The 24,248-nt window shown below is 36.5% G+C and overlaps 2 protein-coding genes across 10 annotated transcripts in view; one reads left to right on the plus strand and one right to left on the minus strand.

Moving 5' to 3' along the window:
- Nucleotides 1-23,878, minus strand: BRD9 (bromodomain containing 9). 8 transcript variants are annotated; one of them, XM_074542156.1, is made up of 18 exons: nucleotides 23,744-23,878; nucleotides 22,600-22,820; nucleotides 20,868-21,000; nucleotides 19,139-19,199; nucleotides 18,077-18,221; nucleotides 16,169-16,279; nucleotides 15,171-15,283; nucleotides 13,105-13,194; nucleotides 12,127-12,259; nucleotides 9,853-9,928; nucleotides 8,435-8,530; nucleotides 7,546-7,678; nucleotides 6,644-6,755; nucleotides 5,005-5,043; nucleotides 4,495-4,566; nucleotides 3,130-3,232; nucleotides 1,175-1,342; nucleotides 1-471 (listed from the first exon to the last, which is right to left on the minus strand). In XM_074542156.1, exons 1-18 carry the CDS (start codon nucleotides 23,814-23,816, stop codon nucleotides 371-373), a joined length of 1,980 nt encoding a protein of 659 aa, XP_074398257.1. In that variant the 5' UTR covers nucleotides 23,817-23,878; the 3' UTR covers nucleotides 1-370. The 8 variants fall into 8 exon arrangements, with proteins under 8 accessions (XP_074398257.1, XP_074398253.1, XP_074398250.1 ...); XM_074542152.1 differs by having other exon boundaries at nucleotides 15,171-15,286; XM_074542149.1 differs by having other exon boundaries at nucleotides 15,171-15,346.
- TRIP13 (thyroid hormone receptor interactor 13) overlaps nucleotides 23,758-24,248 on the plus strand; it is a 13,940-nt gene continuing 13,449 nt past the window's right edge. Inside the window, exon 1 of one of the 2 annotated variants that reach the window (XM_005481798.4) lies at nucleotides 23,758-23,890. In XM_005481798.4, the coding sequence (XP_005481855.1) occupies nucleotides 23,815-23,890 (76 nt within the window). In that variant the 5' untranslated portion in view covers nucleotides 23,758-23,814. Of the gene's footprint in view, nucleotides 24,031-24,248 lie in introns of both variants that reach the window. The other variant, XM_005481799.4, reaches the window with a different exon arrangement.

Consider the following 24,248-nt stretch of genomic DNA (forward strand, 5'->3'; position numbering starts at 1 on the left):
ATAATTGTACTGCAAACATTTAATGACTGTTGTCGTGATTCTGGGAAAATTATCACTTTTCAGTGTCTATAAAATATAAATTTTTCTAACACGTTATTTGCTGCTTTTCAGTCAAGATTCACACATCAGTAAATAACACTCTCCTTTAACAAACAAAATGAAAGCAGTTCTTGGTATATTGCTACCAACTTGGTGCACTAATTAGTTTGGGGTTGGGGTTTTTATATGTTTGCTTGTTTCATCCTGTATACATGATAATATACAGCAATCCTCATAGAAAAGAGGACAAAAATGCAGTTTCTGTCATGGACAAAAACTTTATAAAAACATAATACAATTAAAATACAAAATAAATATAGTACATGTCAGATTAGTTACTAGTAGCGTTTGAGGTTTCTGGAGACTGAAGAAATTCATACGGATCGTGAACCATGTCTTGCTGTTCTCCAACACTCAGATGAGAGGGGCTTCCTGTTGAATGTGGGAAAAAAAATCAAAGCTTTAAAAGTACAGAAAAAATTAAGAGATATTTAAACATATAAACAGGATGGTTATTTCACATTTTTCTTTTAGACTTTTAAAGTAAGATACCTAAATAATATTTAAACAGGAGATTATGAAAAAGAAATCACAAGATTCTTAGTAATTTAGATAATTTTTGGAATAGTAATCATTATGCTATTACTCTGAGTTGATTACTCTGAGTTAATTATACAAAATGCAACTGACTATCATGCATCCAACATCTTCTATCTTCTCAGAAACGGCACTATATTGTTGAGCAGTATGTTAGCTATCATCCCATCTTATCACTGAATTTTACAGTTGACAATAAAATGTTGTTGTAGAATCCAATTTGTTACTTGCTGAACACAACTATGCTGAAGTAAAACAATCATTACTGACTGCATCACATGAAAGCACTTACAGCAATTACTTTAATCACATCTAATAATAAAATACGAAATTACAATTAGGGGTCTTAGTTCTGGAGGTTCAAAGTATGTCTTGTTAGTTATCTCTGCCAGGCATATTTAAAAATTAAAACATGATCAGTCAGCACACAGTTTTATCTGAGTAGTTTCCCACAGAGATTTATGTATTACTGTGTGAGTTTAAACCAATTCCAAATAGAGCACAAGTACTGGAACTTCTGTGACACAGCTAACTTTACCAAGATGATGTTGGTCTCTTTCAGAGGTATTGGAAAGGGAGCTCAAATTGGATGATGGCCGGGATCCCACTCTGTCAGCCTGAGCTTCATGAAGGTCCTGAAGGAGTTTTGTTGTTTCATCTAGATGTAGATGGTTATCATCATGATCAAACTCCTTCTTCACTTTTCCTAAGAGCCACCAAACAAAACCCATAATTAGCACATGTAAATTGACCCATGAATTACCAAGTCACTATAAAAAAGTTCTAAATTTAACACAAGCATTGTCTATACCCAAATGGCCTCAATCTTGCATTTTTCCTCGCACTTTTAAAAAGCAACAGCTGCAGGCCTGTGCAGTATTGGAAGATGAAGGAAAGTGCCACAAGGAAATGGCTGAAACTGAACTGACTACCAGTACCTAAACAACTGTAAGAGCTTAATTTGTTTCCCTTAGGTGTAAAATACCAGATATGGACAGACTGGCCTGGGTTGGAAGGGACCTTAAAAGGCCATCTCATTCCAACCCCCCTGCCATGGGCAGAGATACCTTTCACCAGCCCAGGTTGCTCAAAGCCCCATCCAACATGACCTTGCGCACTTCCAGGAACAGGGAACCCAAAACTGACACAACTGTGTCAGTGCCTCACCACCCTCACAGTAAATAACACACTTAGTTTGTGGCAAAACAGAGTCAGCAAGCAGATCATTTAAATATCTAACTCAAAATACAGTTAAAACAGAACATGAAATCTATGGAGGCAAAGATATCCGCACCACAGAAGATTCTAAGAACAGTATCTTCTCCAGCGACATTGATTTTTAGTAAGTCAAATGAGATTATGAAATTGGAAAGAACGGCATGTATATGCCAATATATGCTATTCTTTCATATGAAGACCTAAAAAAAACTCCCTCAACTTTAAACAGGAAGATAAACTCCTTCCTTTCTCTTTCTTAAATGCTAATTTTGCAAGAATTATGATAAGAAGTAATTTCATAAACTCAGTCTGGAAGCCAACTAATCTAGCAGTATGATTATTTACAGAAAGGCCAAAGAAGAAAATATAAGCAGCTTTCAGTGGTGCATGAAATTTATAATAAGTCTGATATGTCTAAACATTATCTATAAAATGGATATTTATTCATTTTTTACTGAACTGCAATAAAATTAGAGTGAGACAGCATAATCAGAACTTACAATTGCTTTTCAAACTGCACCTATGTGAGAAATTTGTAGAAATCTTTTTTCCCTTTAAGCCTTCAATTCGTTTTGTTGTGTTTTATAATACATAGCTTGGCCTCTTTCACATTCAGAACTAAAAGTACCTTAAAACATAAGCAAGTTGTGTGCTTGGATGACATTTTTGAGGACATTTAACTAACTCAGCTGCCTGCAGAAATGGTAACAATACTTGTCGTGGTGCTTATAGGATAACTATCAAAGGCATGTATTTGAAACAGTATCCAAATTCTTTCACACAACTGAAGATAAAGTCTATCCACTGCCAGAAGTTTCTTCCCACTTTTGTTCTGGGATGTTCAGTGCAGCAATATGATTTGGTTTCACATACTTACCTAATTCTCAAGTTTGAAACTTACCTAAACTTACTTACCTATTTCTCAAATTTTAAAAGACATTATATGAAGCAACATAATTTCTGAGTGAAAGCTTCACACCGATTCTTAAAATTTATATTACAAGAAATACAAGAAAAGCTATCAAAATAGCGAGGTACAAATACTGTTTTCTTCAGTTGTACAGGAAAAGTTAGCTTGTATAACACATGGATGTCTCAAAGGAAAAACAGAACAAGGTTTCATTTATTAGCCCTGGACTTTTACCACAGTTAAACTTTTACCACATTTATAACTACTTCTCAAACCCTTTTTTAAGTCTTAGCAAATCCTGCTGTCATTTTCACTAAATGGTACAACTAAACCATAACTGATGTCTTGTATATTTAGATACTAACCTAAGGAACTTAACATAGAAATATCAAGAGATACATCTGAATACGGCTTCATGGAGAGAAAGTCCAAGTCAGAAGTGTTACTGTCTCCAGCAGATTCTCCAACCTATTAAAATTCAAGAAAGATTAGCAAGAGTGACAAGCTGTGATGTTAACTTCACAAAGTTTAATGCACAAATCCATTCTCTCAGAAGTGTTATTTCAACATCTGAAACTGGAGCATCCATAGCCATCATGGCTCACCTGAAATTCAGAGACAGCTCAAAAAGATTCCTGGACATGAATGGCCAGGGATGTGCACAGTAGTCCAAGTCTTTTAACTCATGATCCAGGACTGCTGAAATTCAATTACACACTCAACTCATCCATGTCTCATGGTAGAACCCTAGCAGGTGAAAGTATTACCAGTATCCCTCATCTTCCCCATTTGTTAACATTGGATTTATTGAAACTTTTTGTACAGTGGGCCTCCTGTTTGACAGTATCAGCTGGAACTGGTCGCTCTAGTATTTTTCCTATACATTTGGATAATGAAATACAGCCTAAACTTCGCAATTCTCCTTTTTTTCACACTCATTTCAATATTGCTAATGTAATGGACAAAGGAAGAAATCAGAGTCACTAAGCTTCAAAACCTATTCTAAGGGAAATCTCTGAGGATGTCTGATCCAGCAGGAGAATTGAGACACTCAGGTAAACATATTATCAGATACTATCTTTTAGAAATATGAAAATGAATCCTAGCATGTACATCAAATACCTTAACCAGTCACCTTCTAGAGAAATTCACACCTTTCCACAAAATATAAGGAATATTTATAAAACTATGATTTTTTTTAGTTGCTATAATGTGATCCATATAATTTTTATGTGAATTGCATGTAATGTAGTGCATATCTCCTGTTATCACAAATAATTTGCAAGATAAAACCAGTACCACTTAAAGAAAGATTTTATTAGTAGCTGCAAAAGCATAAGGTATGGTTATTTACCCATGCTTTCTAATAGACATTTTCCAAGGATATGCTAAAACCGATTAATATTAATGGGGTTTTTTCCAATTTTACAGCAGGTTGAACCTCAAATATTGATCAGCAGATCAAATATCTTTTTCAGATTCCTATGTGATCTTTCTGCCTCTGAGACTTAGTTATGCATGCTGAAATAAGTTGAAGAACACTAAAGCCACAAATGAAAACAGACTGAATATCAGATAATTCTTTTCAGTACTGCAACCTTATTCCAGATAATGTAATTTTAATATTCAACCTCAGACTGTGCACTGAAATGAAATAATGTCTCAATATTACTTTTTTGTTTCTGTTTTTTCCCCTGTTGTTTCCCTCCCCTACCCCCCAGCCATTTTACCATAATCGGTTTGGAAGAATCCAGACAGGTATTGCGCAACTTGTGTTCTTCTTTTATAAGAACTGGCAGAACCTAAATAACAAAGAAATACTTTAGATTTCATAGCTTATATTTACTAAGGATGTTCCCTGAGAATGTTCGTGTAATTTATTGTTTTCCACAATGAGGTCGTGGGCCATCACAGAAAACTGCCATATTCTGTGATGTTTGAGTAGAACCTTCACAAAAAACTAAAGACCAGCTTTTCTCTAGGGCAATTATATACAGTCATGCCAACAATTTGTAACTAACCAGGACAGCCTCTCCAGGAATAAGCTAAAGCCTCTCCTTTCTCATATACTCCACTTATCATTCTTTTCTGTACTACCATACAGAACAGAGGCACATTAAATAAAATAAAGAATTGGAATGTTGCAAGCTCAGAGAGCTGAGTAACTTTCTCTACTTTAAATGCCAAAACGCTTTTCCCTGTTAAAAACCCCAAACAAACAAAGTATTACCATAACTTACTTTAACTTCATCCAGTGGTTTTACTGGAATGTTTCGCCTCTGGAATGAAAGAATATCAATAACTGCTTATATTGAACACAAGAAAGACATCTTTCTTGTACCATCTCAAGTATATTCAAACCACACACAACAGGAGGCTAGAGATAGCTAACTTTTTCACATATCTGTAACATAATTAGAATGCAACAATTGCTGTTCTTAAATATTTTAATATTATTCATTTTAACTGATCTTTGAGTCCCCTTATACTATTTCTTCTGCTCATAAACTTTACATTCAAATGCAGTATCTTTGTCATTACTTCAGTAACTTCTGATCACAAATCATTCAAAGTTGTACTTCCAGAGATACTAATTCTTACTCAAATGCAGCAGTACAAAATGCTCAAGCATAGAACACCATGTATATGATCACTGAAACACATGTAATTGTATAAAATCAGTGTATATCCATACATGTCTCAACTAAACAGCATTTTCAAGTGTCAATAGCCATTGACCATTGGAAGGTCGTCAGAAATTCTCTCCTGGAACAACATTCATAGAAAAACACAGTAAAAGGCAAAGGCACATTTTATTTTAATGCTAAGTTGACTATGTTGCATACACACGTTTCTATAAATAGAAAAGTATTCAGAATATTGGGTTTTAACTTTTCGAACTAATCCTTTCCATTTCTTCCTGTTATATGTACCATCTTTCTCCATAGGGAAAAAACATCCAGAAAATTCTAAACAATCATCAGTGGTTTTCATTCCATGTCTCCTTATTTCCAAACACCACCCACCCTACTCCACTTCTAAGTCGGCAAAAATGTAGCATAATCTCATTTCCACCACATCAAGAAGCCTAAGCACTTTCCATCTTCCCACCCTGCCTCCCTTTCTTTATTCTTCAGTCTTTCAGTGTGTCAGCATTTTAAATAGCAGACAATTATTTCAAACTATAACTGCCTTTCAAAGTGAAGATAACATGAAATTTATCGTCAGAAAATTTGCAGTTTTTTAGCTTATTCTGACTTGGGAATGCAAACAGTCTCACTAGAACCATACACATTTCTGAGAAAACTCTCTTCTCCAATCTTAGTATGCATCTCTTCAGGAAAGTGCTTTTGGAAATAAGTTAAAAGCTTTCCCTGCAGACACACTACATGAATGTAAAATTTAGCTCTGGAGGGTACAGTGGTAATTATTCTGTTTTTTAACTTTACTTCCATGTTCCAAATAACTAATCCTTCCATGAGAAATATATTTTGCTTTTCAATTAAGAAAAAACCCAAAACTTCACAAAAGGATTGCAATGTAACTCAGAAGTCTGTATGTAAGTCATGACATCAAGTGACAAGGCTGCCCAAACTCCATCCAGCTGGTTGGACCCTGCTATGCTGCATCTCCTGTCTCCTCCTTTCTACAGTCACATAGTGAACCACATTGGAGAACTGACCTAGCCAGAGGAAAGGATTCCTCCTTCAGTCTCTAATTAATTCAGTTCTCTAATTTGGTTTATAGTTGCTTGAACAGCTAGGCTTGCACTGCCTTAACTGGCAGTGGAAAACAAAGCATCTCACACAGTATTAAAAAGCCAATAGGTTCCTTTTTATTCTGATGAATTTGTGACACTTCAGTGCACCCAGGACACACCTGCTTTAGCTGATAAATAGTTTTGGAATGGTCACCACTAGTGATCTGGTCCAGAAGATCATCAACTATTTTCTTGCTGTAACTTCCAGCATCCTTCACAAATTCTTGTAAGCTAGCAGGAATGGAGACAAGCATTACAGAAAACACTTACTTTCATAAAAACTACTTCAATTTAAAATGTTTTCCCAAATACACCGAGTTACACCTACATTTTCTTTTTCCTTTAACTCTTTTATGCTTCTTCAGGAAAGCAATTAAGGTGGCCAGGACATATAGCTTTTTCTTTTACTTTAATAGCACAGTAGGTTTACAACTTGTTTTTCACAAGTACCAGCAAATTTTGTCTTGAACTATCATAGATGGTAGGGTAGTGCGTTAAAAAACAAAACACAAAAGACAAAAAGCTTGAGATTATTTCTTTCCCTCCAAGATCAACAATTTAATGTTAAATGGCATTTTTCTTTTCAAGTAGCATTAAATCTTTTGAAACTCACTGAAAAACATAATTGTTTTAAAGCCACTGAAATATATTACTTGCCTTTTAAAATTATTTACTGCTTGGTAACACTAAATCTGTGGCAACCTGTAACATACTGTGGTTGAAGACCCTAATAACAAGATCCATAACAACTTTGCAATAAAATAGAATAGCTTAAAAGGCCAAATGGGAAAACCCCCCAAAACTTTCCCCACCTCCAAAAATCCAAATGTAAACAAACAACTAAAAAAAACCCCAAGCCAAGAAGCATGAAAGCCTAGCTTCAAATTTTATAGTGATTTATTTTAACAATAAGTTCGAGAAAAAAAATCAGGATTTGGAGGCTCTTAGTTGAGATCTAGTTTAAATTTCTTTGCAAAAAATTGCTATGAGAAGGTTGCCTTCCTAATAAAGAAGACCTTACCTTAAGGCACACTGGATCCCAGTTTCATCACCATATGCTGAGTATAGAAGCTCTATCTCATCTGGTTTCAGATCATGAAATATAGAGTTGTTTTGCAAAGAAGGTGCTGTATTGGCACTGGTAAGAAAGGTTACTATACAGGTAAAAGACATAACAAATTATTAGCACAAGTGTCAAAGACGACTTGGGGGCAAAAACAAAGATTGTATTTTCTGAAACAGATACAGAAAGTGCCATGTAGTTTTTCCTCCAACTGAAATCAAGAGCAGTGTCTCAAGGACACTTCCAGACTCTAGAATCAGCACTATTTTAACCATATAAACAAACATACTTATACTACTGAAAAATCAAGAATTAAGTTATCCACCCCATTCCAAGAAGAAAAAGGTTCACGGTCACATTCTCTTCTGTATTTCTACATTTTGTGTGCATCTACATGTTGGTTGCCACTCAGTTTCTAGACAGCCGATTAGAAACTATTAAAAACTGTCAATAACATCAGGAAAAAAAATTCCACAGCCTGCAAAATCTTTGTCAAGTGTTGCAAAAATGCAAATGACTGGAAGTTGTTTTTCAACCGTAAGTGCAATTACTACAGAAAAATTATTTCCCCCAGAGGAAATGGACTACCATTATTGGAAATCTTCTAGTGTGGCTATAACACTACAGTAAAATATTAATACATAAACTGCTAATTAAATTATGTTTAATAAGCAAAATATTCAATTTAATAAAAGCTGCATTCTGCTGTCAATGGAATTATTATATATTATTTTTAACTAAGCAAACTTTCATAATATAAACAGGTATATACCAAAATGATTTTATATCAAGTAATTGCTTGAATATTTAATAAACACAAAGTTAAAACATGGTCTTTGGTAATTACCTTTATTTCTTCGTTCATCTTTGAAGCCCAGTGTAGTGAAGCCAGGTAATAATTTGCTTGACAGTGAACTCAGATCCACTGGGTGAGTTTCTTCCTCTAATAATTTGATTTAAAAGAAGGCTTAGAAAAGCATTTTGTGTTTACAATTTATGACAAGTAATTAGAATTTGCTATTTTAGAGCTGTAATTAACATAAAGACTTAATGTTTTTTAAACTGTACATTAAGGGTAGGTATTGTAATTCAGGTTCTCCATTTAAATTTTAACCTCAACCTATAAATATGCTTCCATGTCATATTCACAAGATCTATGGCTTAAGTTATGTCTTAATAACTTATTTCACTTTTAAAGTATACAGTAGCATCTGTGATTATTTTAGTAGCCAATTTACAAACCTTCCATATCCAGATATTGCTGAAGTGATAAAAGCAGTCTCTTGCAGTCTCTTATGTTGACTAAGTGGTTGTTTGTTTATAGAAATTCATTACCATCACATTTTAAATTGTCAGTGGCATAATTTCAGAGGCATTAAATCACTTTTCTTTTTTTTAGAAATAGGTAATAGGCATGAGAGCAGCCAAAATGCTCAGAAAAATTCCAGAAAAATTTACTACCAGATGAAAAAGAATTTAGCAGGCTTTCATCTCTCAAAGTGATTAGTCAAAAGCATTTATATATTCATCAGTGAAACAAGAGGAAAGGTGTAAAAAAAATTCTAATCTTAAGAGGTGCAGAGAAGGAAGTGCTAAATCAACATGATGATTCAAAAAACTATGGCATTTTATTCATTACAAATTTTCAATACTTCTGCAGCTTGAGCTGGAAATTAAAGCAAAGGGAAAGCATAAAACAATATAAATACCATAATAGTAACAGAACAACAACAAAAAAGAAAATATCAAGGAACTAAAGAAAAAAAATTGAGCAAAATCTCATCAACTTAAAACTGAAATTTAGCTAATGATTGAAATAAGGTAATAAAGAGGGAAAAATTATTCTAAATTTGCATCTGTGCATTGCACATTTACTTAGAATTGCACCATCTTCATTCACTTTTTGTCATTAGGTATTAATACCACAGTGTTCTTGCAGTAAAAGCTTGTCTTCCAAGCTCTTTGTAAAGTTGTAGGAATGTGTAAGTGCTTATAAGGAGGTATTATTTTATCTTCTCACTATTTGCATCAGTAAAACAAAGCATTTGAAGTGTGAAAATAGGGAAGGCAAACAGAAACACCTTTGGGGTGTTTGGGGAAATGGCTTGGGAAATAATGAAAAGAATGAAATTTTTTGAAAAATAAAAACAATTTAAAAACTCATCTATATTAGGATCTGCAGGATCGGTATCTACAGTTAAGACTTCAAAATCTCTTAGAACATTTAAAACTAGAAATGTTTGCTTCAAAGACTGTGGCTTTTACCTTCTGCTTCTGGATCAGATGAATTTACTACACTAAACAATAAAGTTCCATCTCCATTTTTTTTCAGATAACCAATCTGTGGACAGAACCAGAGATACAGGAAGAATCATTCAAAACTGTTCACACTCAAAGAAGGAGCTGCCCATTTACAGAGAGAACTATAAAAAACATTTTTAGCTGTATTGCATTGCACTTTGGTATTCCCTTTTTCATACAGGGAACCCTGGGTCACAACTATTTTACACCACTTAGCCAGTGCTTCAGAACAGATTTAGGAGAAGTTAATACATCATATATACAATGTCCTATTCATCTTTCTAAGTCTAGATCTAAAGTTTACACCCAAGACAAACCCAATTCCATTGTCAATAGCACAGAGCCAGCCTTTCTGACCTCAAAGTCCAGAACACACATTCTTTAAAGAAGCAGATCTCCTCTCCACAAACAAAGTCATTGCTTATTTTCAAATATAGACTGAACTGCTTGTTTTCATGTCTCACCCACAACTTTCTCTAATTAGAAGTACTTTTATTAACACACTACCAAATTCTTCAAGAGGAAGAAGTGCTGTGACAGACCTACTGAAGCAGACAAGCACAATGCTAAAGACAGATGTTGAAGACGACAGAGCACAGCAGGATCTATAAAGTTAGAGCCAGATCTGATGCAACAAGCAAAGCTAATGTCAGAAACTAACTACACATGAATTGAGAAAAAAAAACATTGTAACCTCTCAATATAAAGGGAAAATGAAAACTGTTCTCTCGCTACAAAAATATTAGTAAATACTTCTGAGGAAATGAACAATAAATCTCTCCTATTTTGTTTTCTATCCCCCTCCATCTGAAAAAGTTTAAAACTCTCTCCATACAGGGGGCCAAAGCATACAATAAAAACAGAGGTGAGAGATGCTGAAAAGAGAACAAACAACATCTTCAAGTGATGGCAAAAGTTAACAAGAGCTGAATTCCAAGAACATGCCAGGATTACTGAGATTCAGTGGGACATGCAGTGGGGCTGCCAAGCTGACTTAACAGCCTTAGCAACTAAGAGCTGCACACCTTGAGAAACTTCCTTGAACATCAAAAACTGACTGCATCACTCAATGGTATTGCTTTGAAGGGATTTTAAAAGCCCCTCTACTTTGGAGGTTTCAAATAGACTTCAATTCTAACAAGTCTTCTCATTCAAAGAAACAGAAATACATTTGAAACTAAGCCTCCACCCACTACTCCTTGCAGTTTTATTTCATAATTCAGTTGAGCCTAAACTGACTGCATAATCAGGGCCACTGCCCAAGAAATGGACATTTAAGTTTGAAGACACAACATCACTTCTGCTTCAAAGTAAAGTTTCTTCTGCAATAGTTTTTTAAAGAGGTGGAAAATGCAGATGTGGACACATCCTGATTCCTTTCTCGACTGCAGCGACCACTAAAGTGACAGATGAGAAATGGGAGCAAAGGTGGGAATAAGTCTCCATAAAATTCAAGGGAAAGAGAGAAAAGGGATCTCAGCACAGATCTGTAGCGAATGCCTGGAGCATTCACTCCAATCCTAGCACAAGGAAATGACAGAATCCACCACTATCATCACAGAGCTAAAAATCCCAGAGCTAAAAAAATCGATCCTTCAGAGAAAACGGCACCAACAGCACCACCAAGCTTGTCCTTGGAAGAGCACAAAACCCAAATACATCGAATAACATCAGCATCACATTCAGGACTGTAAAACATGCTATCTAAACCTACTCAATGAAAGATCTTTGTATTTGGTACTCATGCTAGAGCTGACAGCTACTGTTTGTAAATACAAAACTACAAGACTTTACAAACTCTCCTCATTAAAAACAGTAATTTAACACTAAAAGTATGTTAATTCCTGGGGGGGGGAAGGGAGGGGAGAGTAGGGGAATCCTAAATAGTTCTTCAACCTACACCGTAGTTTGCTTTTTCTGAGGTTGCAACAATAAGAGAAGTGTGATGTTATTTTAATCACTTTCAGTGCTAAGGGCTGCAATTCAAGATGGAACATTTTACTGTTTCCTGTAACTGAATTTCCAAAGAGAGAACCTGAGATTGACTTAGGACCCCCTACAGTGGCTTTCAGTGGCAACTAAAGATAGACAACAGCAGTATCAGTACACCACACACAACACACATCCCAGATGCTCCAGTCCCAGGCAGCCTAACAGTAAAGCCTGTTTCCTAATGTGAAACAAAGCATTCAAGAGTCAGGCACAAACTAGAACTGCAAACTGCCATGTGCAGTAGACCTTGCTGTTGGGTAGATATCGATTGATCCTATCCCGAGCTTCATCTGCTGCATGTTCCACTAGTGCCAGGACATGTTCTTCAGCAGTGCTGTCTGTCAGGCTGCATGCATTCCCCTCAGGTTCAAAAATGCAGCTAAAAAAGAGAAGAAGAGGAGCTGTAGCAATTAAAAGCTAAAACAAAACAAAGGGCTGAATTCTGGCTTTGCTTAATAGAGCAATCAGTCCCACTCTTCTCCCAGTGTCAGTCTACCTCAGCACTTAAATGGAATTATAATCATTATAATCATATAATCATTACAATCATATTATGAAGTTTTGCAGCAGAAGCTGTGAACTACCAAACTACTGACTTCAAAAATGTAATTGTTCCTGTATCCTGATGAAAATGAAGTATAAAATGAAGCACAAAACAGAGACTGGGAGTAAAACTGGCAATTATACAAGGTGAATGCTGTATGCATCCTTAGTCTCCCACATGCACGTATACACTATTTTCAAAAATTACAAACAGGAAGATGCAGAAAATAAATTTTGTAATGAGAGATAGAAACAGCTGCTTATCAGAGAAAAAACCCAACAGACTGCATTTATGATGATTATGTCATATAGCTGCCTTCAGAAGTAGGACCAAACTCCCAGTCTAAAAGGGAATCCTTTAATTCCTATGTTTTCAGTATCGGCAGTTAGCATTCCTAATCTGTATCAATCACAAAACTGCTTGTAACTGAAATTAAAGAATTTATCTTTCAGTAGATCCCTTCTCATTAGAGCTCCAAACCAATAAAGTCGCAGCAAATAAGCATACCCAAGGATGGAACAGGACATAGCTATCACATAAAATCAGGAAAAGGTAGTATCATAAAAAGAAGTGTGAAGATATCATAGAATAGGGCAGTCTTCATTATATTTTATATATAAATGTTGTAAATCAAAGTATTTCAGGGCATTATATGGACATTAGACACTAGGGCCAAACACCTTAGGTACTGGGTAGAGCATCTCCTCACACCAAATCCATTTCTCTCTCCTGGGTTATCTTCTTCCATTTGCTTAGCTAAGAATTTCTCTCTGTATAGAGATTCAGATCCGATACACAAGTAAGTTTTGCTATTAAAGACAATAAAAAGATCACAGGATCACACTATTACGAGACAAATGTGTTATACTATTTTGTTTCATTGAAACTTTAAGAAAGGGTGTACACAGCAGGAAACTCCTCAACAACTCACACTTTCTATCACACACTACAGAACACTTAAAGGACAAGAATTTTGAGAGAATGTTCAGAAGATTGTAACATCCTAAAAAACCTTTCAAAAACTATTTAAACATTAGGATGTTCAAGTGATCAAGTCACTTTTTCCTCTATATAGAGGTCTAAGCTGCTTTAACACTTTGTAAACATTGACTTCAACTCCTCTGTTTGTAACCATAAATATGAAAGCAAAAATATCTGCTATTAGGTTTGATTTTCCCCTCTCAAGGTCTTATTCTTCATCAAAAAACACAGTATCAATCCTACAGATGCAAAAATACAAGTATTTAAAAGTTCACATTACTTAGAAAAAAACTAATTTCAACTACTAAAGTTACACAGACACTGAGAGGAACAGAAAAGTAGATTTATACTACATCTGATTGCTGATAAACTGGTACCAGGATGTAAGTTAATGTAGATGGCAGTCTCAATTTCTTGTTCTGTGACAAAGGACAAAGTTACTTTTGTGGTAGAGTTTATGTAAGAATTAGTGCTGGACACCACACAAACCAAATTATTTTGTCTTCTAAAAAAACAGGAACAACCAAAAACCAAAGCACCTACCCCTCAAGACTTTGAAAGGTGCTTTCAGTTGAATTCTATCCACAATCCATTAAACAAAGGAGAAATTATACCTTCTCAATTCTCTATGATACAGGAAAAGATTAGTTTCTGTATGTTATAACCACAATAGCTTCTACCACAGATAATTACTGTTGAAAATTATTTTTTGAAGATACATGTTGCAGTCTTCTATTTCCAAAAAACCCCTAAATCAGAATAACACTTCTTCCATCAGCAATAAGGATTACAAAAATGCTGGAAGTGTAAAAAATGAAAAGTGGCTGATGAGAACTGTAAAGCTCACCTTAAAAAAAAAATGAAACAAGGTATATTTCACTTTTGTTACTTTGAGGATTTAAAAGGAAACCTGCAGAACATATCTACATGATCAGATCATTTACAACATGACTAGTGGTGCTCTGTTGCAATATTTTTTCCCATAAAATTCCAACTGATATAATGCTTTACAATTTAAATTCAGTCTATCTTTGGATGCCTATGCAAGAACACCGAATAAGATAAGTTGCTTGTATATCATGGTTTCTGCTAAAATCTCATAAAATAAATTTATGAAATTCGGATTAAAAAATTAGATTATTAGCATTAGATTTTAGTTATAAAAATATGAATTTGTAACATGAAGGTACCTATTAGCTGGAGGATTACTATTGCACTAGCAATGTATTTTACCACTAAGTTAAGTAAGATTTCACTGGGGATATGTTATCATCTGCTCCAGAAATAATCTCCTGTACTTTCATAACCTGCCAGACAAGGTTAAAGTTAAATAAAATCACTCACTGATCTGCCCTCCTGGGAAGAACCTCTTACATTTTGATGAGACTACTTTAGGAAAGGAAAAAAAGGAACAAAATGCAAAAGGTATTTGTAGCTATACCCAAAATAACATTTTAAACCATCATGAGAAGAAACCACTCATTATTTAATACAGATACAAAGAAGAATGAAAACATCTCTATAGATATTAATTTTAACTGTTTGAAAGAATACGCAGTCATCTTTTACATTGTCTGCTTCAAGTTAGGAATCACTGGGTTATTAAACAGGTTCTATAAATAAACAAATAAAATACAATAAAATTGCCCACTTATCCTCTGGACCTCAGGGAAAAATGCTGAGTTTTTTCCCGTCAGTTCTTTCCTACTGTGTAATGCTACAAAAGCTGCAACAAACCACTAAGCATGCCCATTAAAACCTTTACCTAATAACTTCTTTATTTTGCTTTTTGGATTTCTTGGTAGTCTCTGCTTGTACAGGAACAACTTCAGGAACAGGTTCTTCAACTGCTATGTCTTCATCGCCCAAAAGAGCTGCCTGCTGAGAAAAATCCATGTCCTGCATAAACGACATGCTGCGCTTCAAAGCTAACAGCCGTTCCTAGAATCAGAAAGGACAGAGCGGCAGGGACTTAACCTTTCCCTCATAGCCAAGATGCTATGATAATGGGATGGGATGGGATGGGATGGGATGGGATGGGATGGGATGGGATGGGATGGGATGGGATGGGATGGGATGGGATGGGATGGGATGGGATGGGATGGGAATGGCCATGGCCTTATTTTGTTCTTAATCTCGTTTCCAATGGCGATGCAACATGATTTGGTCATGGTAGCATGGCATCAGAATTTCTGCAGCCCAACTATCAAGAGAGAAACAAACAAACAAACAAACTGCATATGCAAAAACAACTATTTTACACAAAACTTACCATCACTGTAACACATGCACACACACACATTTGTGCACACACAGAGCAGCTCACAAAAAAACCTTCATTTGACAAGCCAACAACTGTATCTGAGTAAAAAGTATTAGTGACACTGCTGAAAACTCCCCCACACCTTCAAAAAAGTAACGCTTTCTTGTTTACACAGAGATAAAACTTAGAGATCTTGCTTTCAAAAGTTTCAGCCCGAAGTAGGATTTTTCGATAGAGTTGCATATATGTGGATTCTAATTGCTTCCACTGAAATAAGCTCTTACAGACTTCAGTGGTGCAGGTAAGGTTGAGAAATAAGTAAAAATTACTGGGTTATAACAAAAATGCCATCAAGCCCTTAAATATAGCAGCACTAACTGGCACTGCTATAATTCATCACAGATGGATGAAACATTTACCATTGTTACTTTGTCCATTTTAAGTATGGTAACATAAAAACCCCCAAAGTTTCTACTTTTTGTTTTTATTTGGTCTCTTACTTTGCTCATCATCTTAAAGCCTGTGTGCAGTATCTTCTTGGCTAGCTTGTAGTAAACAGTATCTGGTCTGTTGTAAGTCATTGCATTATCACACATCAGTTTAAAATCAGCCTGAAAAATACAAGACAAAAGAACTGTAAACATTTCAGGTCCTTTGTTAAATGACTGGAAGATATCACTCCATCTTGGCAGCTCTTTGAAGAACACAGCAATATTCTAGGAGCAGGCTCATAAACACAAACCAAAAGCAAAGGTTTGAGCCTCTTCTACCTCTCCAAGATGCTCAGTTTCCTTTGGAACAGGCTTTTGGTTTTAAAAACCACTCTCTTTCCTGAATGCCAAATGTAACATCTTCTCTTTAACCAAGTGGACCAAATGGACTAAATGGACCAAACACTAGACCGAGCTACCAAGGTGACTTTTTACAGCATTGCAAGCCCTCTGCCTTCAATTACCAAAACCATGAAAAAGACAGAAATTGAGAGGGTGACATGGACGAGCAAACTATGGCCCAAGAAGCAGACAAAGAAGTGCATGTAAGCTACAATGCCAGTGACGGCCTTTCAAGTGCTGCAGAAACAGCCAGTCTTTTGCTTGCCCAACTTTGAAGCAGACCCTTTTTTTACTGAAGCAAAACGAGTGTTCTGCAGAAATTGCCCCTCTTTTAAATGCAGGACAGAGTGCTTTCAGACTCTACTCTTAGACAGATTATTTATTGTCTTGTGACTAGCCTCAGCTAGTTATATCAGACAGGTAACCTTTTCAGCAGACTTTGTTTCAGAGGTTAAAAACCTACAAACTTCATTTCTGTATTAAGGTTATGGCTTGGTAGTTCTGTGTAATTAGGTACCCTCATGTATCCAGAAAGGGAGTCCAATTCCTTTTTTGATCTAACATGGGCAGATTTTTAAGAAAACTTTTATCACTCCTCTGTCTACAAGCAGAAGCTAAGTCCTTGAAGAAAGAAAAAGTCAGTCTAAAAACTACTGCCATTTTCTTTCTTTTGTTTCTATCCCACCAGTTTCAATACTGCAACCTTGCCTGTTACTTAACAGTTACAGAGCTTCTTATAAATCTCTATAGCATATTTAACAAAACAGGGTAATAATCTTTGTCAAAGCATCTGTAAGAAATTTAAACCATTCTTTGCTCGCCTTGCCGGACCTTTCAAAAAAAGAGATTAACCCTGAGAAACAAGCCAATGCTCTCTTGCTGAGGCTACCATCATATCAACATCAGTCTAGGAAAAAGCAATTCCAAAAGCTGCTAATAATTAATGACCTTCACAAATCAGTTAAAGAAAACTCCTCTCCTTCAGGAGGTACCAATACTATGAAAAAATTTCTTACTGCACTGTCTGTGAAACCATGATGTATCTAATAAATTATTTCAGAAAAAACAATACGATTAATAACTAAGTTAAGCTGCAAATAAACTTGCCAAGTAAGTTTCTGCCAGAAGACAATTTCAAATGAAGTTATATAAAAACCAGAATAATTAAAGATAAAAAATATGTAATTGCTCTGTAGTCATATACAAGATGCTCCAGTATATCCGCAGGTTTTTTGCAGACAGGTCCAAATTACATTTAAATCAATCTAACAAGGTCTAGATTAAAAAAAGGAAAAAAAAAAAGCTCAGTGGTTTAAGTCTTGGTGATAACCTTATTCCTGTCGAAGTTTAGCAAAAACTAAATTCCACAGAACTTTAGAAGATCTTCTTGGTTTCCATAGTAATTTATAGAAGATTGTAGTAGAATATGACAGATTATTTGTAACACACTGAATATACAAAAGTGCTCAGTTCTGAAAAAAATGAGCATTAATTAATGTAACAAAGGCTTCTGCAGTTAAAAAGAATCTTCAGTTTCTTACTAGTTGTGAAATATCTAAATCTTTATTCATTCACCTTGAATTCAGTGACTGATTTGTATTCATTTGCTGCAATTTTTTCCTTCATTGTACCAAAATCCATAGGGTGTTTTATTATCATGGAATATCCAGGAGCAATGGCATCCGTGACTGGAAAAGCAAAAAACCCATGAGGATCTTTCCTAAAAATAAAAACAATAAATTTAAATTTACAGCAGGCAACAAAACAATCCTTGCTTTTGCATCACATTAATAACACAAAAGTACTACTAAAAAACGAAAAACATTCTCATAAAATAGATCCATGTTTGAAAAATTTCCTAATAAAGGAGAGCATTGTAATTTCACATATGTAGACTTATTTTAAAAAGAAATTATTGAAAATTTTCATTAAAAATGTCTTTCAATTCAACGATCAAATGGTCAATTCAAGCTAGTTCTTGTATTTCTTAATTAATTCTTGTATTTTTTCCGTGTCTCTACATTCCAACTTGGTCTTTTGGCTTCTTGTGGAAAAAGCTCAATTCTTCTTGTTCATAAGGTCCTCTAAAAATAAATACAATGTTTGATTTTTTAAATTGGTTCCAAATTCAGCTTATTGCTACAAAATAAAAAAGGATTTTTTTTTAAACATGAGGTGCAGGTTTAAGAAAACAATAAAATAAAAAGCCTCTCCCAATTTAGAAGATTATCATGTAACCAGGTCTAAATTTGCTTTGTATCTGACAGTGGACACTGAATAAAATAAAATTTAACTAAAACAGTCCAATCTTTTAAAGTAATGTAGAATTATAACTGGCTTTTAATCTCTAAACTAAGTCATTAATATTTAATAAATTTATAATGGCAATGTATAATTTGCCCAAAACACTTATTTCCCTCCACAATGCTAGAATTGCAAACTTGGTAATAATTGTCCTCAACTTATCTTTAAAAACAACCACGTCTGACATGGTTGCAAAGGTTAACAAATATCTTACCAGTCAGTCACCAGGCACTACTTTCAAACAGAAAACCAGGATATGAAGTTGCCAGGTAACACATACAAATATGCACCAGACACAGCCTACACAGTTGAAGATACAAAAACATTTACTACCTTTGAAGCTGGCGAAGGAAGTGTTCCAGTAATTGCTGGATTGGCGTGCTCTCATTTTCAGCTGCATTTTGAAATGAAAAGCCAGATAAGTGCAATGAAACCACATATGCAGATATTTTTTATTTAAAAATATAAGTACCAGAGAGAAAATCTCACTACAAGTACAATTTGTATTGATCTGAAGCTGAATGTATGAACATGGATTTCAAAGTAGAAGCAAATCAGATATCTAAGCACACAGTACCTTTTTCTTCTTCCTTCATTTTCTGAGGTTTTTTTTCTTATCATAGTAAAACCTAGTACCCATTAAGTCATATGTAGTGCTAAATTTAGCAGCTCTAAGAATATGCATTAATAAGATTAAAATAATTACATTATATATTTCTGCAGAAAAAGTGACACTTGGTTGCTCAAATACTGCAGTTGGGAAATCCATATTCTTACAACATGTTTGCTGTGCAATTTTCATGGTTTCACCATAAACTCCATGCAATACTATAAGCCTTTTAATCACAGAGTGACAAACAGACACAGATTTACTGGCAAGAGAGGCAACAACTACAATTTCACTTCCTGTACAGATCACACAAGAAACACTACATGTTAATGACCTGTTACTTCAGAGACTGGCTTTAAGTGATGTTTGAAACGTTAATGAAGCATCAAGAATTGAAAATTCAACTCTCCCTGATAGAGGAAAGACATTTCTTAAACAGAATGGGTCAGGTAATTTATATGCTTTCCAATACCATTTTACAACCAGATGAAAAGAGAATAAAATGGGAATAGTTTTTATCTTGTCAGTTTTTAAGGCTCCTGACTACCCAGAAACATAAAACTCTGATCTGAAAATTTCAGTTACCTTGACAGCTGACGGCCACTATTCCTCAATTTAATGTGTGGTCACAATTACAAAATTCCTTGGGATTACTTGACTAGTCAAAGGGCAGTATTCCAAAGACAAGACTCACAATATTCCTAATGACACAATTTTTTGCTACTAGGTTCCATTTTCCGGCTTATGTATAACTGAGATCACAATGTAATTGAAAATTCTCTAAAGTAAAGGTTTCCACTGAGCAATGCTGAGTTTTAATTGTCAAGCAATGGCTACTGAAGAAAAAGCAAGGCAAAATCTCAAAAGATCAAACATGCAGAAGTTGCCACCCACAACTGACAAATATTCTGGCTGGTGATAAGAATTAGAGAAGATTTGTAAATTAAAAATAGGACTGGTATGTGGTGTCTACAGTCTTTAGAGATACACTATCACAACTTCCTTTCCATGAGAATAGAGATGCTCCACATAGGTTAGAAAGCCAAAAAAGATAAAAACAACACCTAAGAAGTCTCCATGAGAGATTTTTCCCTTGAAATAAATGAAACTTAGTTTCAGGCATTCTGATCACTATGGTGTAAATGCTAAGGAGAAGGAATCAGGGGAGCACTATGTGCAATAACACTTTCATAATGAGGTTTACCCTGCCAAGGAACAGAGGCCAGAAAACAGATGTCCTCGGGAACATCAGTGACCTGAAAACAAACCTACCAAAACATGGAAGCACCAAGAGGAACATTGACTTTTCAGAGAGCAGAAAGTTCTGGATGTTGGAAAAAGTCAAGTTCCTATATTTCAGTAAATCTTCACGAAAATTTTATCTTTGACAAAAGCTTTGTTTTGTGTGCTTTTAAAAAGAACCAAAATAATTTAATCTTTCACACTGTTCACCTGGCTGAGTTCTGCAAGCTCTGACAGGACGATCTGGAGGAGGTTCAACCTCCACCTTTTTCCCAGGATCAAAGTCATCAGTTTCTCCTTCAGTGTCACACTGTTCCTTCTCCCTTTTCCTCTTTTTCTCTTCCTAGGACAACAGAGAGAAGACATATTTTAGAAGGATGTGCAATCCCACACATCAAAAGGCAAGAAACAGCAATGTTTTTAATTTGGAATACTCATTCAATATCCAAGTCATAATACTGTTTAAACAATATTGCATATATTTTCACTATCAATTTTTCAATTTTCTTCTCCAATTAAAACTGTTCATCTTTTGCTACTTTGTACTTGATGAAGCATTGTTCTATCATTCTCGCATGTTTATTGAAAATAAAAATTCTGAAGCTATTCATATGTAAAACTGCATGATAATAAGCTACACCAGAGAGCAAAGAAAGTTAATTGACTATTGAGTAAAGATCAATCTGTGGCTCCGCTCTCATCAATGTATTTTTCTTGTTTGTCACATTAAACAGAAATGAGTAAAATACATGACAACTCAGCCAACAAAAGAACCATAAAAATCAGTGGAGGCAATTAATGATCTCTTCCTGAGTTTCAAAGCAAAGGAACATCTAAGTCATTCCTGAAATTCCACAATCATTATCCACATTTGCACAGAAAAGCACACTTTCATTAACCTTCCTTAGACTATGGTTTGATTACTTAAAGATCCATTAGCTTATTCTGAATGTATTAATCATAAAGTTCTGTGAAAAAAATCCAAACAACCCCCATCCCACAAAGTAAAGGCAATTGATACTGCAAAATCTTGTATGAAGGACAGCAGGTTTTGCTACATTTCAAGTCCCAGCCTGAAACATCTGTACTAAGAAAATTGTGCACTGCCTGTGCTGTTTTTAAGAGCTTCTGAACGATCCTATGAGATCTGTCACTTCCAAAAGATTTTTTTGTTAGGCTTGTATTACTTGGAACTGATAGATGTTAGCCACAAACACACACAAATTAGCACCAAAAAAACTGTCACACAAGAACAGTAAAACTACATGACAGGAAAGAATTAAAATGCAGAAAGGTCAGAGAACCATTATTACATAAAAGAAATACTCTTAAAATTGAATTGTACAAGTAACTGTGCTGTCAGTGCCTCACTATTGATTTTGAACAAACTCCCCAATGCTCAACACAGACAACTAAGTTGACCACCCTACTTACTACTAACAAAGTCACAAAGCCCAGCACACAGATTATTCCAAGAGCTAACAATGTAATATACCACAGTACTCAAGAGTTAAGAAGCTGTTTTCAGTAAACATATCAATGTCCAGTAACTTGGCACATCTCCCAAATGTAAACACAGCCTGGAATTGAAAAGCTGAAAATAGCCATCCCTAAAACAGTAGCAAAACATGTTTGTGAACAGGCTAAAATACAAAAGATCCAACTGAAAACCAGAAACATTCATTCAAAGTAAATAAGTAAGGAAAATAAAAAGTTATAAGAAGGAAGCTTTTACTTTGTTCACAGAATCATCACAAAAGGTATCCTGTAAATAGCAGAAGTACACCAACTCACACACAAGGGTTTTCTACATTTCTGAAGTGCTATCTCCAGACAATAAGCTTCTCATAACAGTGATTCAAACAAAGTTCTGCACCAGATTTTAGACCTGATAAACAAGCATGAAGGCTGGTGTGCCTGAATTCTAAACATCCCAGCTTACTTTTCTCTTTCTTCTTTCCTCATCATCTAGATGCTTTTCTTTTTCCTTCTCTGACTTTTTCTTCTTCTTTTTCTTCTTTTCTTTATGTCGTTCACGCTCATGATCTGATCTATCATCGTAGTAACTAGAGTCATGCCCTGACCCAGAGAGTTCAGTGACTTCACTGCCACCAACTTTAAGAACCAGCTTTAAGGGTTTTTCCAAAGGCTTGTCCACATAATCTAAATTAAAAAAAAAATAATCAATAAATGCACAGGGAGCAATTACAGAATCAGTCACACAGCATTTACAGAATCAGTCTCAATTAGGTCAGAAAAGACCACTGAGATCAAGTCCAATCTATAACCAAACACTACTCGTCAACTAGACCATGGCACTGACTGTCACATTCAGCCTTTTCCTAAGCACCTCTAGGGACAGAAACTCCAGCACCTCTCTGGCACCCCATTCTAACACATAATCACCCTTTTTGTAAAGAAATTCTTTCCCAATGTCCATCCTGAAGTTCCCCTAGTGCATCTTGAGGCCATGTCCTCTCGTCCTGTGGCTGGTGGCCTGGGAGAAGAGACCGACCCCCACCTGGCTACACCCTCTTTTCAGGCAGCTGCAGAGTTACAAGGTCCCCCCGAGCCTCCTTTTCTCCAGGATAAACACCCCCAGCTCCAAAACTTGTTCTAGAAATACTGATTATAAGAATTCGCTGCAAATCAAAAATATACACAATACATTTGGAAAGAAAAACAAAAACCAAGGCTAATAAGTCCAAGCTAACAAACAGTCGTTCTGCACATCATGAGTTGTAATGTTCCACAAACCTGCAAGACATTAGAAACCGGCTCTTCGGCCTCCACTAAAACCGTCGCAAAGTCCTTGCAGAGCAAGGTGAAATTAAGCACCACTCAAGCACCGCAGCGACCGGATCCCCTCAGGAGCGGCCGTAGGAAGGGCGGAGACGCTCCGGCTCGCACTGCACCGCCCGCCCCGCGTTCCTCGGGCCGCCCCCGCCACCGGCAGCTCCGGCACTCGGAGCGAGGGCTCTGCCCAGGCCCCCCAGCCCGCGCAGGGACGCCGAGCCCCGCCGACAGCCGCGCCGGGGGAAGGGACGGGCGCGTCCTGGGTACAGAGAGGCCCCCCCGGTCCTTACCGCTGTAGGCGGTGGCGGAGGTCGAGCGCCATTCTGCCTTCTCGGCTTTGTGCTTCTTGTGTTTCTTCCCCATGGCGGAGCCGCAGCTGGCCCCGCCGGAAGCGCTAGGGCGGGCGGCCCCCCCGCTCGCCACGGAGGAAGATCCGGGTGAGTGGCCGGCCCTGCCTCGCCCAGCGCGCCCTTTACAAACAGCGGCTGCTGCTGTCGGTGCCTGGTGCCTCCGGCTCGCCCGCGCTCGCGATCCCTGTCGCCCCGGCGCGTCGCTGCCAAGGCCGTGCCTGCCTGAGGTGATTCCCTGTCCCCAGCGCTGAGGCGGGAGCAGCCGCCCGCCCGTCCGTACGCGCGACCGCCCTCGCGGCGTGTCCTGAGTCTGTCGTCGCCATCTCCTGAGGGAGGGAAGGTGCCGATCCTGATTCTCGTCCCGATCACGTACCTGGTCTTAGCGGGGGGCCGTGTGCACCTGGACGGGGCACCGGGAAAGGGCCGTCCGTGCCGTGGGCGCGTA

This window comes from Zonotrichia albicollis, chromosome 1, assembly GCF_047830755.1.
Source record: "Zonotrichia albicollis isolate bZonAlb1 chromosome 1, bZonAlb1.hap1, whole genome shotgun sequence".
NCBI lineage: Eukaryota > Metazoa > Chordata > Aves > Passeriformes > Passerellidae > Zonotrichia > Zonotrichia albicollis.

Bases quoted from the DNA above. Each gene is read 5' to 3' on its own strand.
- BRD9 (XM_074542149.1), bottom strand. From the start codon at position 23,816: ATGGGGAAGAAACACAAGAAGCACAAAGCCGAGAAGGCAGAATGGCGC. The intron at 21,001-22,599 runs GTAAGCTGGGAT...CTGTTGTCCTAG, and splicing joins AGGAAAGAAGAAAGAGAAAA to GAAGAGAAAAAGAGGAAAAG. The intron at 19,200-20,867 runs GTGAACAGTGTG...TTCAAAATGCAG, and splicing joins AGCTTGCAGAACTCAGCCAG to CTGAAAATGAGAGCACGCCA.